General features: G+C 33.3%; 2 protein-coding genes across 2 annotated transcripts; both read right to left on the bottom strand.

Moving 5' to 3' along the window:
* Positions 1-4,765: 4,765 nt before the first annotated feature.
* LOC142233647 (uncharacterized) lies at positions 4,766-13,127 on the bottom strand. Its single transcript, XM_075304648.1, has 3 exons — positions 13,001-13,127; positions 5,830-5,974; positions 4,766-5,744 (listed from the first exon to the last, which is right to left on the bottom strand). The coding sequence occupies exons 1-3, from the start codon at positions 13,034-13,036 to the stop codon at positions 4,858-4,860; spliced, it is 1,068 nt and encodes a 355-aa protein (XP_075160763.1). The 5' UTR covers positions 13,037-13,127; the 3' UTR covers positions 4,766-4,857.
* A 3,341-nt stretch (positions 13,128-16,468) lies between these two features.
* On the bottom strand, positions 16,469-17,549 carry LOC142233899 (cuticle protein 8-like; the record flags this gene model as incomplete). The annotated part of the gene is made up of 2 exons (XM_075304961.1): positions 16,469-17,355; positions 17,418-17,549. Coding segments are annotated over 2 exons (450 nt in total), but the record flags the coding sequence as incomplete, so codon positions are not given.

Below are 17,549 nucleotides of genomic sequence, written 5' to 3'. Positions count from 1 at the left end.
TTTCCTGCGAGCATCCTTTTGGGTGGGGAAGCAATTCGAAGCCCAATTCATGAATTTTTGTCATCGTTCTCAATGACTTGTGGCACGGTGCGTTGTCTTGGTGGAACAACACTTTTTTCTTCATGTGGGACCGTTTTTCCGCGATTTCGACCTTCAAACGCTCCAATAACGCCATATAATAGTCACTGTTGATAGTTTTTCCCTTCTCAAGATAATCGATAAAAATTATTCCATGCGCATCCCAAAAAAACAGAGGCCATTACTTTGCCAGCGGACTTTTGAGTGCTATATGGTGTTGTAGTCTGGTGGCCGGCGCTTCAGAAACCGACTTGTTTAGATAAAGTTCAGCGTATGGCGTGTTTGTGTATTTCAGGCGAATTCAGCAAGACAGGAACAAATTCCCTTAATGTCATGCTGCATCTATTGCCTTTAGACATTTTGGCCAAACAGTCAGCTGCTGTGCGGCTGTGCGGTTGCGCGGTTGCGCGGTTGCGCGGTTGCGCGAGCTATCGCTGTGGTCAGAAAAAAGTTACGGTCACAGTTCGGTCCTCAAAACAATGCCAGATGTGCCTAACGTAGTGGATTACACTTTGGCGAGTCCACTTTTCGACAAAAAGTTTGAGACCCCGGGGAATAAAGAATATATAGATTTCCACACTGATGGCTCCAAATTGGATGGACAAGTGGGGTTCGGAGTATATTCTAATGATCTGGAACTTCGAATAGCGAAAAGATTACCTAATCACTGTAGTGTTTTTCAGGCTTAAATATTAGCAATAAGAGAGGTGGCGAATTGGCTGAGAAGTAATGTTCCAAAAAATGTGGGCATTAATATATACTCAGACAGTCAACCTGCAATAAAATCCTTGGACTCTGTGTTCCTCAACTCGAAAACGGACATCGACTGCCGCAAATCTCTCAATGAGATAGCTGAGCAGTACAATATTCATCTAATAAGGGTGCCTGGCCATAGGAACATACCGGGGGACTGCGAAGCGGATGAATTGGCAAGGCTGGGGACTACCTTACCTATTCCTGGAGAACTAGAATTTGTTCGTATGCCCCTAGGTACCTGCAAGCTCATGCTGCGTGAGAAGGCTGTTATGATGGCAAATGTTCGATGGGAGAATTGCAAGGGTTGTAACGACACCAAGCAAATATGGCCCCACTTCAACTTAAACCGCACACTAGATATGCTAATGTTCTCGAGATGTCAGATATCACTCCTGATATCTGCTATAACGGGTCGCTGCCTGATAGGCGATTTTGCAAAAACTATTGGCGCGAAATATAATGACTATTGTATGAGCTGTCATGATGCGGAGGAAAAGGAATCAATTAAACACCTCTTGTGTGAGTGTCCTGCATTTTGTGTAAAGCGCAAGCAACTTTTAGGAGCATATAGCTATCGCGGATCTTATTACTGGCGGATCTGGAAAACGTTAACTTAAGCAGTCTGCTAATGTTTTTGGAACAATCACTGATACTATCATCATCATCATATGAAGGGATAGAATGATCATCAATGAGCAGAAATTGATAGAACTGAGACCGTTGAATTACACGCAAAAAATATTTTGAAGCTAAGTATATAAACAATATATAAGATAATTTTCGGTTTTTTGAAAATATACCTTTCGTCCAGACGATCATACAGTTTGTAAGCCATGGTTGGTTCAGCGAAGAAAAATAATCGAGAAGGTTCAGCGGTTAAAACTAGAAGTGCCCATATGTAATAGGTACTTTTAGTTAATGTGGTAAATATCACAATGGACTGAATAGTCTAAGTGAGCCTGAATCTTAATCGGGCTGCCACTTTAACCTAACCTAACCTAACCTTTGAGTCTTTCCACGCTTCTGAGACGGTTCACCGGTCGCTATCCACTCAGCCGACTGTCGATTGGACTCAGGAGTATAGTGATGGAGCCATGTCACATCCATTGTCACATATCGACGGAAAAACTCGGGTGTATTACGAGTTAACAGCTGCAAACACCGCTCAGAATCATCAACACGTTGTTGTTTTTGGTCAAATGTACGCCCGCGCCGCACCCATTTTGCACAGAGCTTCCGCATATCCAAATATTGATGAGTGATATGACCAACATGTTCCTTTGATATTTTTAAGGCCTCTGCTACCTCGATCAACTTCATTTTACGGTCATTCAAAATCATTTTGTGGATTTTTTTGATGTTTTCGTCGGTAACCACCTCTTTCGGGCGTCCACTGGGTTCACCGTCCTCCACGTTCATTTCACCACGCATGAATTTTGCATACCAATCAATTATTGTTGATTTCCCTGAAGCAGAGTCCGGAAACTCATTATCAAGCCAAGTTTTTGCTTCCACCGTATTTTTCCCCTTCAGAAAACAGTATTTTATCAAAACACGAAATTCCTTTTTTCCATTTTTTTCACAATAACAAAAGCTGCTTCACAAGAGACGCTCTATCTTACAAACTAATTGACTTACAGACGTCAAATTTTGACACGAACCATTTGAAGGTTGGTACTATATAAAAATAATATGCATTTAATACTACACGCTCACAAAAAATCGCTTCTGTAACATATACTCCCAAACATATTTTGCTTCAAGCATATACATTTTTGGGTATTGCCCAAACATTTATATGTTTGATCTCTTCCAATATATAATATGTTTGAAAGCATATTAGTCTAAACAATATATGTTTGGGTAGTCTAAGTTTCAAACATTTTGTATTTTTGCATCCAAATTCAATAATGTTGTCTTCCAAAAAAACAATATGTTATTATGTGAACATATAATATGTTTGGAAGCATTTTGCACCCAAAAATATTATATGCTTAAAAAAATTCTCCCAAACAATATTGTGCTCAAAATTTTAGTTATTTATTTATATATTTACAATCATAACGAATTATGAAAATAAACAGGTAATATAGGTGCTAACAACATAGGTTTTCGACCTGAATGCTCAAAATTTTGTTTCTGCCCAATTGTATATTCTCCCACATCTTTCTCACTTCCACGAGATTTTTTAGTTCTTAGCACCTTTTTCTGTAATACAAACATTGTAGAAGAAATTATTCAATTGTATGATTTTTTTTTTATTTTAATTTTACCTTTTGCCGGACGGGGATTCGAACAGCGGACCACACAGTTTGTAAGGATCAAAGAAGTAGCTGATCAATTGCCCAAGGAAAAATAAAATGTTAATTTTGTAATAACAGGCAACAACCACCAACTTAATTCAATATCGCTCCCTGTTAAATAGCGCTCCAAGCTACTAAACACATATATGTTTATAGGCTATTTCTAAATTAATATATGTTTGCATCCAAACATTTTATATTTACAAACATTTTATGTCCCAAACATAATATGTTCTAACATATTAACATATATGTCCCAAACATGTTATGCTAGTTTATGAACATTATATGCTTGCACTCAAAAATATTGTGTTTAAAAATTTGTGTTCCAAACATATAATGTTTATAGCCAAACATATGAAAAACAGCCTTTTTCATCCGTGTAGCGACGCCATCTATGTGTCAGACCGGGGACTTATCAGCCAACCTGTTAATGTAGCGGATGAGCGTATTTCCAGTAAAAAGTGTCATATTGTTGCAATATGGCCATCCGTTAATATGTTTCATCTCGGACTTCATAATTCTCTTCACTCCCAACCATAAATTTTCAAAGATTTCGAAGAAAAAATAAATGGCGAGGTATTTGTTTTTTTCTCATTTATACGCAAGCATTTCTAAGGAATACATTTTTCTTAATCTTACCGATTTTAATTTAAATCAAGACAAAAGGTAACAACAATAAAAAAAAATCACAAATCTCGGCATTATGATAGGAATAAATAAAAAGGCACATTTGTGGAATATTTTGAATTTCTTCCGGGTGACTAATGTGACTGATATTCAAAGGAATCCATTACACTCTCCTTTACTTTGGCTGAAAAAAATGTAAAAATTTTGTCTATTTCTGGGTTAGTGTGAATCGGGGCAACAGTGAAAAATTTGCATACAACAGGTACAAAATAAATGGAACCCCACCATAGCAGCTGATCTTCCATGATTTGGAGCACCAAGTTAGTAGTGTTTGGTGCGGCATTACCTGCCTCCAGCACAATGAATATTCATCATAAAAAAAGCTTTATTTTCATATCTTGTTCAACAGATGGAAATCTGCAGTCCATATAGTCTGTGTTTTCTTTTCTTCCTTTTACCTCTATGCAATCACCATAATTATGAAGCGTTGGTGAATGTTTATTTTTTTCAATTTTGCATAATAAAACAAAACCGCAAAATGATTTGAATAAACCGCTGTGATAGATCTGTCAATTCTGGAAAGGAGATTTAATGAAAATAGAGCAATATTTGTTATGTAATTTCTCTTTTAATGATTTATTTATAGGAATGACAACATTTTTCACATATGAAACGACATCGAGGAACAGCCGAAACAATGTGAACGTATTTAGAAAAAGGCGAAGGTTGTTGACCAAAGGTGGTAATATAAATTTTCCGTAATTTATATCTTGTGATCACATTGACTTCATGGAGAAAAAGTAAAACGATGGCACACCTGTACAATATGGAATTACGGGGCCAATTTGAAGCTGTTTTGATTTAAGTTCTTCAGAAACCTATCCCTATTGCCAAAGAAAAAATGTTTATCATTATAACGCACCGGTTCACACCTCCACCCTTTCTATGGTCAAATTGCTCTATTATTATACAAAGATAAAAATGCAATCGAAACGAAATTTTTAATAATGTTAATGTATCTAAGTTTTATTTATTAATAAATTACATCCTATGTACTTATTTGTAAATTTTATTGCAAATCTTACATTAATTATAAGTCAATATCTTTTAGATATTCTTGTCGAGATTCACTTATAATTCGATCATACCATTTCTTACTACCTACTGGTAGAGACTTAGCTATAAATCGGCTCTTAAAGGATGGACTTGGATCCATGGAGCTGTGATGTTCCTCTAGGTTTCGTAATGTGTTTTCGGGCAATGATTTTTCGGCATTATTTTCTTTAGATTTTACATACTTCTCAGCAGGTGATGCATGTAAATCAGGATCAGTCAGAATTTTTTCCGAATTATTTACTTTTTGTTCATTATATTTATTCGATTTTGAAGAAGGTTTTTCATCATTGTTTGAGGATCCTTTGCCTTCTTGGTTATTGGGCAATTCCAAGGTGATTATGGGAAAATCAGGATGGATAAAGGCATTAAATGTTGAAAATCCAATTTCATGAGCCTTCTTCCCATCATTGGCCACCAGAGGGACATCACCATTTATTACCTCTAAAACTGCAGGATTCACTAATTCCTTTTCCAAATCTGGTGGATTCAAGTCTATGCCGTGTTCAGCTTTTATGGGTTCTACAGGTAATAGAACAGAAGTTAAGTTTAATTTTTCGCCTTCATCATATTTTACTTGTGGTTGGATGGTCTCCAGTGGTTTATCCATAAGTATGCTTGGTTTTTTGGTAGGCCAATTTTCCAACCATTTTCTTTTATCTTCCGGTTCGAAATTCTGCGTTTGACTCAAATAACCCTGCTCTGGGTTAGCCATGAAATGTGTGATACTGACACTGCCATCTGGTCTAACATAGCCATAGGAACCTTTTACACTGCCATTGCCATAGCGTTGTTCATCTCGAAACTGTATGTTACCGCTGGCTTTGTCATTCACTTCAAAACCAAAAGCATAGGTGTTGGGGCCTATTGTGGATGGTAAAATGAAAGATGACAAAAACAAATGTAAGAAAGCTTTTTATTAAAGCTTTTATCTATTGCTGAAACTTACCATAGATATTGTGACGATAATATGAAGTCACCGGACTACTGCCGCTACCACTATTGTCAGCCGGTGGTGCCTTAAGATGTGCTCTAGGTTTGTTGGGTAAAGTAAGGCCAGTTGTAAGGCATATGCTAAGGCTTAAAAATATATACTGAACAAAAAAAAAACAAGTTACCAATTAGCTCTATTATAGGCGACAGCATCGTTTAAGCTACAATCAATTCTTTCTATATCAGACTTAAAAAAAGCGATGTATAAAAACATAAAATAGAGATTTTTGAATATATACATAGTATACACGATATAGAGACAATATAGAAATGTCGGTATGCTTTTTTGTTGTAATCACGCTGCATCAAAAGTGAATCTATTGTTTTTAACCCTTTCACTACCGATGTCCACTTAGAAGGACAATAGGAAAAACAATAAATTCTATTTTCCTACATAGTTTCGATTTATTTCTCGATGTTATTTTAAAGTAGAGGCTTTAATCTAAATAAGCTATAAATATTTTCCATATTGGGAAATATTTATAGCTTAAGTTATTTAACAATAAACGAAAATTTGAGACAATTTTTCTACTATATGTTTCTAGTAAATGGACATTCATACAAAAACCATAGACGTGAAGCTTGCACACAAACATTTTTTCTAATTTAATTACAAAATTAATTGATCCAATTAATGTTTTAGTTGAAATGTCTTCAATCACAGAAATAATAGTATCAATTAAAAAAATATTTATTTATTTATTTATTGTTTATTTTAATCATACAGTAAATGTATGATTAAAAAGGGGAAAAGTAGCATTGGCTGCTAAGGCCATCAGCTATCAATTAAAAAATTAATTGTAGGTCAATAAAGAAATTAATTGATACTATTAATTTTTGTGATTGATTGTGGTTTCAAATAAAAATTATGTTGAATCAATTAAATTTTTAATAATACTATTTTTTAAGTTCAATCATCTGTGATCGTAGCCATAAGAAAAAAGTTCTGTGATATTTCAATTTAGTTTTTATTTATTTTTTTTTAATTATTTTAAATTTGTGTTTAATGTTATGGTATTCATGTGCCGTCACTTTTTACATTTTAACAATGATATAGAAAATATGAAAAAAGACTAAATATTAAATTAAATTAAGATTGACAACATTGATTGAGATCGGTTGTGTTTTTTATCGCTGCGCAAGTTGCTCTAAAAATTGTTAAAAATCTACGGTTTATAAAAGCCGAGTATAGTAAAAAGTGACTTTAATCAAATTAATAACTAAAGTGACACTCGAATAAAAATGCCACGATCAGGCAAACGTCGTAGTGTCGCAAACAAAACGAAATTAATATGTGGTAACTGCAAACATGATATCAAAGAAGAAAGCGAAGGTTACATTCAATGTGACAAGTGTGGAAATAGCTATCACTCTCAATGCTCTGGCCTAACGAAAAGAGAATTTGAGAGATTATGCGAAAACGAGAATGAGATGTTTACTTGTCAAACATGTGAAGATGGAAATGGAGAAATTAAGAAAGAATTGAAAACAATAAAAACAGAGTTGAAAAAATTGGAGAAGTTGGAGAAATTAGATCAGCTGACAGACTCAATTCAGTTTATGTCAGAAAAATTTGATGTTTTGTTGAAAGATGTGAAAGAAAATAAGAAAAAAATAAATGAAATACAAGCTGAAAACAAAAAACTAAAAAATGAAGTTCAATCGCTCAAGTCGTCTATGAAGTATTTAAATGACAGAATGGTGAAAAAAGATTGTATTATTAGTGGATTGGAAATATCTAATGAAATAAAACCTATGGATGCCGTGATAAAATTGGCAAAAGATGTTGGAGTTGAACTGAGACCAAGTGATGTGGATGAAGCATTTTATCTAGAAAACAGAAATAAAAACAAAACAAATAAGACAGTTGTAGTGAAATTTGCGTCACAACAAAATAAAGAAAAAGTAATGGCAGCAAAAGCAAAATTAAAAGAGAACGATGGTACTAAAAAGATTTATATAAATGACTTTTTGAGTAGAGAGACATTAGCATTGCTCAATTATGCAAAATCTTTAAAAACAATTGGATATCGTTTTGTCTATGCCAGAGATGGTAAAGTAATCTGCAAGAAAAGTGAAATAGCGAAACATCAAATAGTAAGAAGCGAGGAGGATGTGGATCGCTTACTCACGGAGGCAACAACAAGCAAACACTGGCAACGCAGATCCATGGTCCAAAATAGGCAACTAATAATTCCTAGTGAAGATGAAGAAGAGAATGAAAATGAAGAAGATAACGAAGATGGAGAAGCAGTATATGTATCCCCTAATTAGACAAAATTTTGTAATACATTTTTTGTTATAAATAAAAATATTATTAATTAAATAATTATGGAAAGAAATCGATATTTTAAACAATTTAGTAACTTTGAAAAATATGTATGTCGTTTAGAGATAAATTCTTTTAATGTTTTAAGTTTGAATGCTAGAAGTATTGCGTCTGTTGATAAGTTCAATAGATTTAAAACATATTTGTCATGTTTTCCTAAAGTACCAGACATAATAGCAGTGCAAGAAACTTGGTTTAGCGCAATTGCTACGCGGATGTATTCAATACCTGGTTTTGATAGTGTTCACTGCAGTAGAGAAGATGGATATGGTGGTACTTCGTTGTATATTAATTCTAAATTTCGATATTCTGTTCAATTTTGTGAAAGTCGAGCTTTTGTAGAAATGATAGTTATAAAGTTGCCGAATATATTAATTGACAGCCGGCCTTTAATGATCGCATCTTTTTATAGATCACAGAAATGTAATTCCAACACCTTCATGTATATGCTAGATAACATACTTAATGATTACGCTCGCAACGCTCTTGTAGTAGTCGGTGATGCCAATATTGATTTGATTCAGAACCCATGTAAAGTTGACTTGCTGTCTTTGCTTCAAAATTACGATTGTAAAATTGCTCATAAACTAGTGACTAGACCAGATTCTGGAACATGTATTGATCATGTATTTAGTAATTTCTCAGAACGACTTTTTATAGACTCAGTAGAATGCAGTTTATCTGATCATAATATGATCTTTTGCAAAATGGAGATGCAAGTCATACCAGAGAGGACTAAAGAGTCTTTTAGATCTTATTGCGATTTTAGCAAGGCTAAGGACGTATTGAAGAAGAATTTGCCGGAGAATTTTTTACCATATACATCTACTGGTATTGCAGATAATGTTATAAGGACTATGGAGAATGCTATATGTAAATCGACTGTTGTGTTGAAGGCTAAGGAAGATATTCGTTTTGATATATCCCCCTGGATCAATGAGGATCTGAAGAAACTTATTCATTTGAAAGAGAAATTATTGAAGAGAAGACGGAAGGATTGCAGGAAAGGAGATATAAATGAACAGCTGAGAAGAATAAGCAGAATCATACGTTTCTCAATAAAATTCTGCAGGAGTAATTATTACAAAATGGCTTTAGACAAGATAAGGGATGATCCAAGGAAATCTTGGCGATTCATTAATGAAGCAATGGGTAGAAAGAGTGGTAACGCTCCGAATTTATTTGGCTTGGATGAAGAAGAAACTTTGGTTCAACAAAAGGCAAATGAATTCAATGGGTACTTTATTTCATCCTTGAGCAACATGAAAGGTCAAATAGTCAGACGACAAGATGATTCAATCAACTTTTTTGGTACGCTTACGCGTAGTAGGGTAGATTTTCGTCTACAGAATGTTGAATTAGAAACTGTCAAAGATGTGATTATTGGGATGAATGTGAATAAATGCTCTGGGAGCGATAATATCTCGCCGAAATTTTTAAAAAGATGTGTCGATGAGGTTGCTCCTGCTATAAAAGAAATGATTAATAAGATTATTAATACTTCGGAGTATCCAGGTTGTCTGAAGATGCACAAGATAATACCTATACCAAAGAAGACTAATGCACGCAATATAGAGAATTTTAGGCCAATATCGATTCTCTCGTCTGTTGATAAAATATTTGAGAAAATACTATTTGATCGGCTTTCGAGCTATATTACGGAGAATCAATTCATGTACAAATTTCAGTACGGGTTTAGGAAAGGATGTGGTGTGAATGATGCTGCATTGAATGTAGTGCAATTTATATGTAATAGCCTAGATACTGGATTTAGTGGTGTTGCAGGACTATTTTTTGATTTTACGAAAGCTTTTGATTTAGTTGATCACAATATAATGCAAAGTAAATTGGAATATTATGGTATACGTGGATCAGAGTTGAATTTATTCAAAAGTTACTTCGAAAATAGGAAACAGTTTGTCCAGCTGGGGAAAAGTAGAAGTTTTGTTGGTCCTGTTTTATATGGAATACCACAAGGTAGTGGACTTGGTCCTTTACTATTCTCGCTCTATTTGAATGATTTGGGTAACTTGGGATTGGAAGGCAAACTTTTCATGTTTGCGGATGATTTTTGTTTATTTTATCCATACAAATATGACACAGTTTTGAGGGCACGCGTAGAAAGAGATGTTGCGATGTTACTCGAGTTTGTAAGATTGAATGGATTGGTTCTTAATCCAGCTAAAACACAGCTGATTCGTTTCCGTCCCCATTCTTCGACTTTGAACCATGATTTCATAGTGAATATAGATGGTACTGACATAAAGGAGAGTCACGTAGTTAAGTATTTGGGTATTACACTACAAAGTAACATGTCATGGGACCTACATATCAATGAGATAAAAGGAAAAATAGCGCCTGCACTTGGTATATTATATAAACTTAGATGGAAACTGGATCAGAAGACGAAATTGGTTATATATCACTCTCTAATTGAGTCGCAAATAAGGTATATGGTGGCTGTATATGCTGCTAATAAAAACTGCAATGCTTTAAAATCTCTTCAGAGCTTACAGAACAGAGCATTGAAGATTGTTTATAACTTGCCTCGGAACTTTTCGACAAGTCGATTGTACATGGATGTTGCAAAAAATGTTTTTCCAATAAATGCGATATATACATATCAAGTTTTAACATTTATATATAAAACCCTAAACAATGTTGGTCATCACACTATTGAATTTAAAAGAAATCAAATGAATTTCAATACAAGAAATCAATTGAATTTAAGAGTAGCACGCTGTCGTTTAGAGAAAACCAAACAGAGGATTGATTATATTGGAGGAGTTATGTACAACGAATTACCAAATGAAGTTAAATTAGTAAATACAGTTTCACAATTTAAGAAGAAATGCAAAGAATTTATTTCAAATAATTTGAGAAACTTTATTTAAATTTGCATGTAATTTACAAACAAGAAAAGTTTGCACATATTTACATAAAAGACATAATAATTAATGTTGTAAAACACAAATGTACATATATAATTTTTTCTTTTTTGTCGTTCTTTTAACTAATAAGTGAATTTAATGTATTAAACTAATGTTGTCAATTGCCTCTGTAATGCCATTATGGCGCTGAGGCTACAAGAAGTATGAAAGATACAATAAAGTACAAATTATATAAATAAAAAAAAAAAAAAAAAAAAAAAATTCAATAAAATTCATCCCAGAAGAAGTTGGAAATTACCAACGAAACGTCGGATAAAAATATGAAGTAAAGTCTTTTTATTTGCATATTTAGAGACATTAAAAGCTCGATTTAGAATTAATCTAAAAGAATACAAAAATAATATTTTTTAAAACTCAATTAAGACTTTAATTGGAAAAATTTTCGTGAAATTTTTTTCTGTGTGGTTTGCTACCCTTTATACGTTTAATTACTTTGGAAGTTCTTCTAAATGCATATCTTTAAAAGCACTTCCAAAAATATACTCCCAAAGATGTTCTTTATTTTAACTACACAGGAAGTTATTTTAATTCAATTTTTTATAACTCGCCTTTTTCATATTTTTAATGGCTTATTTTAACAATTTTTTTGTTTTATATAGGCTAAAAACAGAGTAAGAATTAGTAATATGGTACAACTTTTTAAACTTTTGTCAAAAAAATGCTGAATTTTTTAGGTCAAACGTTTCAGACAATTGTTAGAATGTAATAAAAATCATAAAAAATTATAAAAATTATTTAGTTGGCACAATATCACACATTTTTGTAATTCTCATCTAAAACACTGAAGTGGGATCACGACTTAAGAAGTGATGCAAATTCAGTACAACGGCTGTTGAAATGGTGAACATCTGTCCTATGACAAGCCCATGTTAAATTCATCGCTTCTGCGCCACTTCAGGATCCAAAAAGAAAATTTTCAGTACTTTGGCGACGCTTTCTTTGCTGGGTACTTATACAATGATGTGTCTTTGGTAAATTATATGATTTCCTTTACGTTTATCGGAGCAGTTTTTGATTCAGACCATATATAAATCATTTTCCCGACTCGACATTTTGTATTGTATATACGACTTAGGTCCAGAACTTTTTTATCCGAATTGATCACAATTCATTATGTAGCTTCTCATGGCTAATTATGATCTATATTTCTTTATTCAGAACTTTTTGTGGGCACAATTTGTTAGAGTCCAGTGTTCAGTGGTCAAAATCCAAAATGGTCAATATAAATCCATACACATAAAGATTACATTGATCAATGTAGGTCCATAGCCTGATATAAAACCTCATATAAATCTACATCTCAGGCATATGGCTTCGACGAGAAATTTAGGAAGCACACAAATTCGAATCGCTCTTCTTGACGGAATAGGTTTCTTTAAAACCATTTGAAATTCTTTATATTAAATGTATATTCCCAATACTTTACTACGACACATAGGATCAGAGCAACGATCCATGGTGGCAGTGTGTAGAACTCGGACCGGTCTGATTTTTATTGCTTTTCACTCCGAATTTTGATGCCTAGTCCTCCAATTTTTATTTGAAAGAGAAATCTCTGGAAATATACGATATCGTTATTTCCGGTAGTGGGCCAAGTTTATTTGGAATATTTGAATTAACCTTAATATAAATCATGTATCAGTCGTACATATATGATAGAGTTCATATATTAGTCTTCACTAATCAAACACTTTTGCCAATGTTCCCCTTTTTAAACTATACAATTATATTCAAAATTCATCACTTATTCAAAAAAAAAATTAATTCATTTCACTTTCGTATGTTAGTAAATTCATGAATTGTGTGACCTCATATTTAATTTAGTTCTTTAAATTGTTCAAACTTACTCTCCCGATTAATGCCAAACGCAAATTTTGTGACATTATCTGAATATTAATAGAAATTGAATTGAATTCACAATTTATCCGTTTTTGCTTATCAAATTTCTCCGACTTATTTACTCGACCAACTTTGTAGTTGAACTGAACTTGAAGCAATTTGGCAAATAGAATTTACCTAGCAAGAAAGGTTTGCAGAGACCTGCAAAAATATTTTATTAGTTTCTTATTGTAAATTAATGAGCCAGCCACAAAATTGGTGGTGTCATAATGTTAGTAACCCACGGGTCTTGCAAACACTGACAAGGCATTAGAAGGTAAGAGCGCAATGAAAGGTGATACAAATTAATTATGAATTCTATACAAATTACTGGACGATGGTTATTAGAATTAAATGTAAATTAACATAAGCACTAACAAGAATATATAAAGATAAAGAGAAAAAGTTGTAGGACTGATAGTGTGTTTGTTGCTTAAGTCTTTTGTTTTGGTAAAATATTTCCCAATTGTCATATGCTTATATGCCTGGCAATATTATGTTAGAATTTTATGGTGGTATGTCGTAATATTTCCGTTGCTTTTGGGATTTTTTCGAAAGAAATGTATATAGAAGCCTAGAAGTACGATAATATAAAACAACACATTACCCAAATAATATAAAAAGAAATGGTTATATAACAAATAACTAGAAATGGAATTTGAGAAAAGAATTAAGGTACAAATTTTGTGCCTTAAAACTGTAGTACCTCATTTTCAAAATAAAACAAGTATATATAGCCGTAAGTTCGGCCAGGCTGAATCTTATGTACCCTCCACCATGGATTGCGTAGAAACTTCTTCTAAACACTGCCATCCATAATGGAATTACTTGGGTTGTGGTATCTTAAATCGTTTTCTAAATTGTGAGTTAGTCCATACGTGGTATATATTAGACAAAAATGGTATGTGTAGGTAAGTCTACAAATAATACGAAACGATATGGACTTTTGCACGGTACATAGATAGCCCGAATTGAAATATGGGGGTCGCTTATATGGGGGCTATATACAATTATGAATTTGATATGGACCAATTTGTGTGTGATTGGGGATCGATTTATCTGAGGGCTATATATAACTATAGACCGATGTAAACCTAGTTAGACATGGTTGTTAACGGCCATATACTAGCACAATGTCACAAATTTTAACTGGCTCGGATGAAATTTGCTCCTCCAAGAGGCTCCAAAACCAAATCTAGGGATCGGTTTATATGGGGGCTATATATGATTATGGACTGATATGGACTACTTTTGGCATGATTGTTAAATATCATATACTAACATCACGTACCAAATTTCAACCAGATCGGATAAATTTTGCTTCTCCAAAAGGCACCGGAGGTCAAATCTGGAGATCGGTTTATATGGGTGCTATATATAATTATGGACCGATTTCGACCAATTTTTGCATGGGTGTTATATTAACACCACGTACCAAATATCAACTGAATCAGATGAATTTTGCTCTTCCAAGAGGCTCCGGAGGTCAAATCTGGGGGCTATATATGGGGGCTATATATAATTATTGACCGATGTGGACCAATTTTTGCATGGTCATTAGATACCATATACTTACACCATGTACCAAATTTCAGCCGGATTGGATGAAATTTGCTTCTCTTAGAGGCTCCGCAAGCCAAATCGGGGTATCGGTTTATATGGGGGCTATATATAATTATTGACCGATGTGGACCAATTTTTGCATAGTTGTTAGAGACCATATATTAACACCACGTACCAAATGTCAACTGAATCAGATGAATTTTGCTCTTCCAAGAGGCTCCGGAGGTCAAATCTGGTGATCGGTTTATATGGGGGCTATATATAATTATGCACCGATGTGGACCAATTTTTGCATAGGTGTTAGAGACCATATACTAACACTATGTACCAAATTTCAGTCGGATCGGATGAAATTTGCTTCTCTTAGAGGGTCTGCAAGCCAAATTTGGGGGTCCGTTTATATGGGGGCTATACGTAAAAGTGGACCTATATGGCCCATTTGCAATACCATCCGACCTACATCAATAACAACTACTTGTGCCAAGTTTCAAGTCGATAGCTTGTTTCGTTTGGAAGTTAGCGTGATTTCAACAGACGGACGGACGGACAGACGGACGAACGGACATGCTCAGATCGACTCAGAATTTCACCACGACCCAGAATATATATACTTTATGGGGTCTTAGAGCAATATTTCGATGTGTTACAAACGGAATGACAAAGTTAATATATCCCCATCCTATGGTGGAGGATATAAAAATTATTACCACAAAACACCTTATTAGCTGTGGAACTCCATTCCTCATCATATCCTCTATCAACCACCCAGCAAAAAAATTTGGAAGTTCTTCCAAAGGCACAACTTTAAAAGCACTTCCAGAAGAAGCACTCCCAATGATGTTCTTTTTTTAACTACCCAGGAAGTTCTTTTAATTCAATTTTTTATAACTTGTTTTTTTTTCATACTTTTAATGGGTAATTTTAACTTTTTTCGTTTCAAATAGGTTAAAAACAGAGTAAGAATTCATAAAATGGTACAAATCATTTAAAATTTGTCGAAAAAATGTTAAATCCAATCTGAAAAAATTGTGAGTTTTTGAAAATATTTGAGGTCAAACGTTTCCGACAAACATTAGAATCTATTAAAAATTATAAAAAAATTATAAAACATATTTATTAGACAAAATATGACAACATTTTTTTATTTAAATGCAAAACATTGAATTCGGATCACACCTAAAGAAGTGATGCAAATTCAGTGCAACAGCTGTTGAAAGGGAGGACTTCCGTCCTATGACAAGCCCATGTTAAATTCATCGCTTCTGCGTCAATTTTGCACCACTTCCGGATCCAAAAAGAACATTTTCATTACTTTTTTGGCGACGCTTTTTTTGCAGGGCAATATATTCTGATAATTCGTCAGATGAATTTAGTAATCCCATTGAGAACTAACCTCTCATCATCCGAAGAAAGGTTTTGAGTCTAAACGGTTTTGTCCTTAATCAATTTGACAAACATATTTAGGTAACATGCGAAATAATGAATAATTGTAATAACTCGTATTATTTCCAACATTTTGTTCCTAAACAAAATTAATATTCCACATTATTTTTTATTTTCATATTTGCTTTTTATTGCAAAACAAATCGTCACAAAGTATATTAAATAATAGTACAGATGCATGGTTATTGTTTCAATTTTGAACTTAAATCTAACAGATGTAGATGAGATAAAGCTAAACTTAAAAAAAAAAACAACAAAAACATAATATGAGTTAGTATAATCATTATAAAATTTAAAAATAGAATCGATCCAATAAATCAATAAAAACAACAACTACATTGAGAAAACATAAAATAATGCATTTTTTTGTATTTATTTTCATAATTTATTATGATTTTAAATAAACTAATAATAATAATAATGCTATGATATGACTTTAGCAAATTTGAATATTGGCAAGTTTATTGAAATATTTAATACACAAGTTTTCCTAAGATTTTCTAAAATTGGCAACAGAAATCCAGATGAAGATGATTACGAAGTTTATAAATATTACACACATAACGAAATATTTGTTTTTTTTCTTCGAAATTAAAATTTGTGAAAAACTATGTTACCCTTTTGTCTTATAAAATATTGAATGTGTACCATAAATGCATTTTATTATTTTTTTTTTTTTTTCTTTAATTTTAAGTACTATTCTCGTGATTCAAGGATGATTTCTTTTCAACGCATATAAACTCACACATTTTTTAATTTTTCCAGTACTTGTTTATTAATAATTTTACATTTTAATTTTGTGTTATCACTTCCAAATATGAACATAGTACCCACCTTTTGGGTAAACCCATCAATTATTTATCTAAAAGTTCATAATTATTTTTTGTGTGTATTAACAGCTATTAATAATAACTAACAAAAAACTGGACTTAAATCCATTTAGATATTTAAGCTAACAAAATTCATTCAATTTCATTTTTTAATATCGATCCGCTCATTTTTAGTGATGATATAATAGAGCAGGTGCGGGTGCATGAGCATGTGCATAAATTGGAGCAGCATGGATTGTATGAATGGGAGCAGCATGAATTTGTGGAGCAGCAGGTGCAGCATGAGCTGCAGGTGCTGTTTTGTGAACAACGGCATTAAAACCATGATGATCATCGGCTGTATAGTCCACGGTACGCACAGAGCCATCCGCTTCAACCAAGGAATATTGACCTTTCACGGCATCACCATCACGTTCTTCGCTTTGTGATTTTATATCACCAGAATGGGGATCTTTAATTCCATAATTGAATGAATATTTGGGATAGGCCTGGAGATTATACAAATTGAATTATTTACATTGAGTATTTTTGAAATGTTAATGGTACATACCACAGGTTCAGCTTGGGCATGAAGGGGGGTAGCATGTATCAGATGACCATGACCATAGTGTTCCAGTTCAATTGGTGTCGCTTGTGTCAAAGTGAAAATGAATGCAATAGCAACGATAAACTTAAAAGAAAT

This window comes from Haematobia irritans, chromosome 4 (genome assembly GCF_050003625.1).
Source record: "Haematobia irritans isolate KBUSLIRL chromosome 4, ASM5000362v1, whole genome shotgun sequence".
In the NCBI taxonomy this organism is placed as follows: domain Eukaryota; kingdom Metazoa; phylum Arthropoda; class Insecta; order Diptera; family Muscidae; genus Haematobia; species Haematobia irritans.
This window is presented reverse-complemented; position numbering and strand designations above follow the sequence as displayed.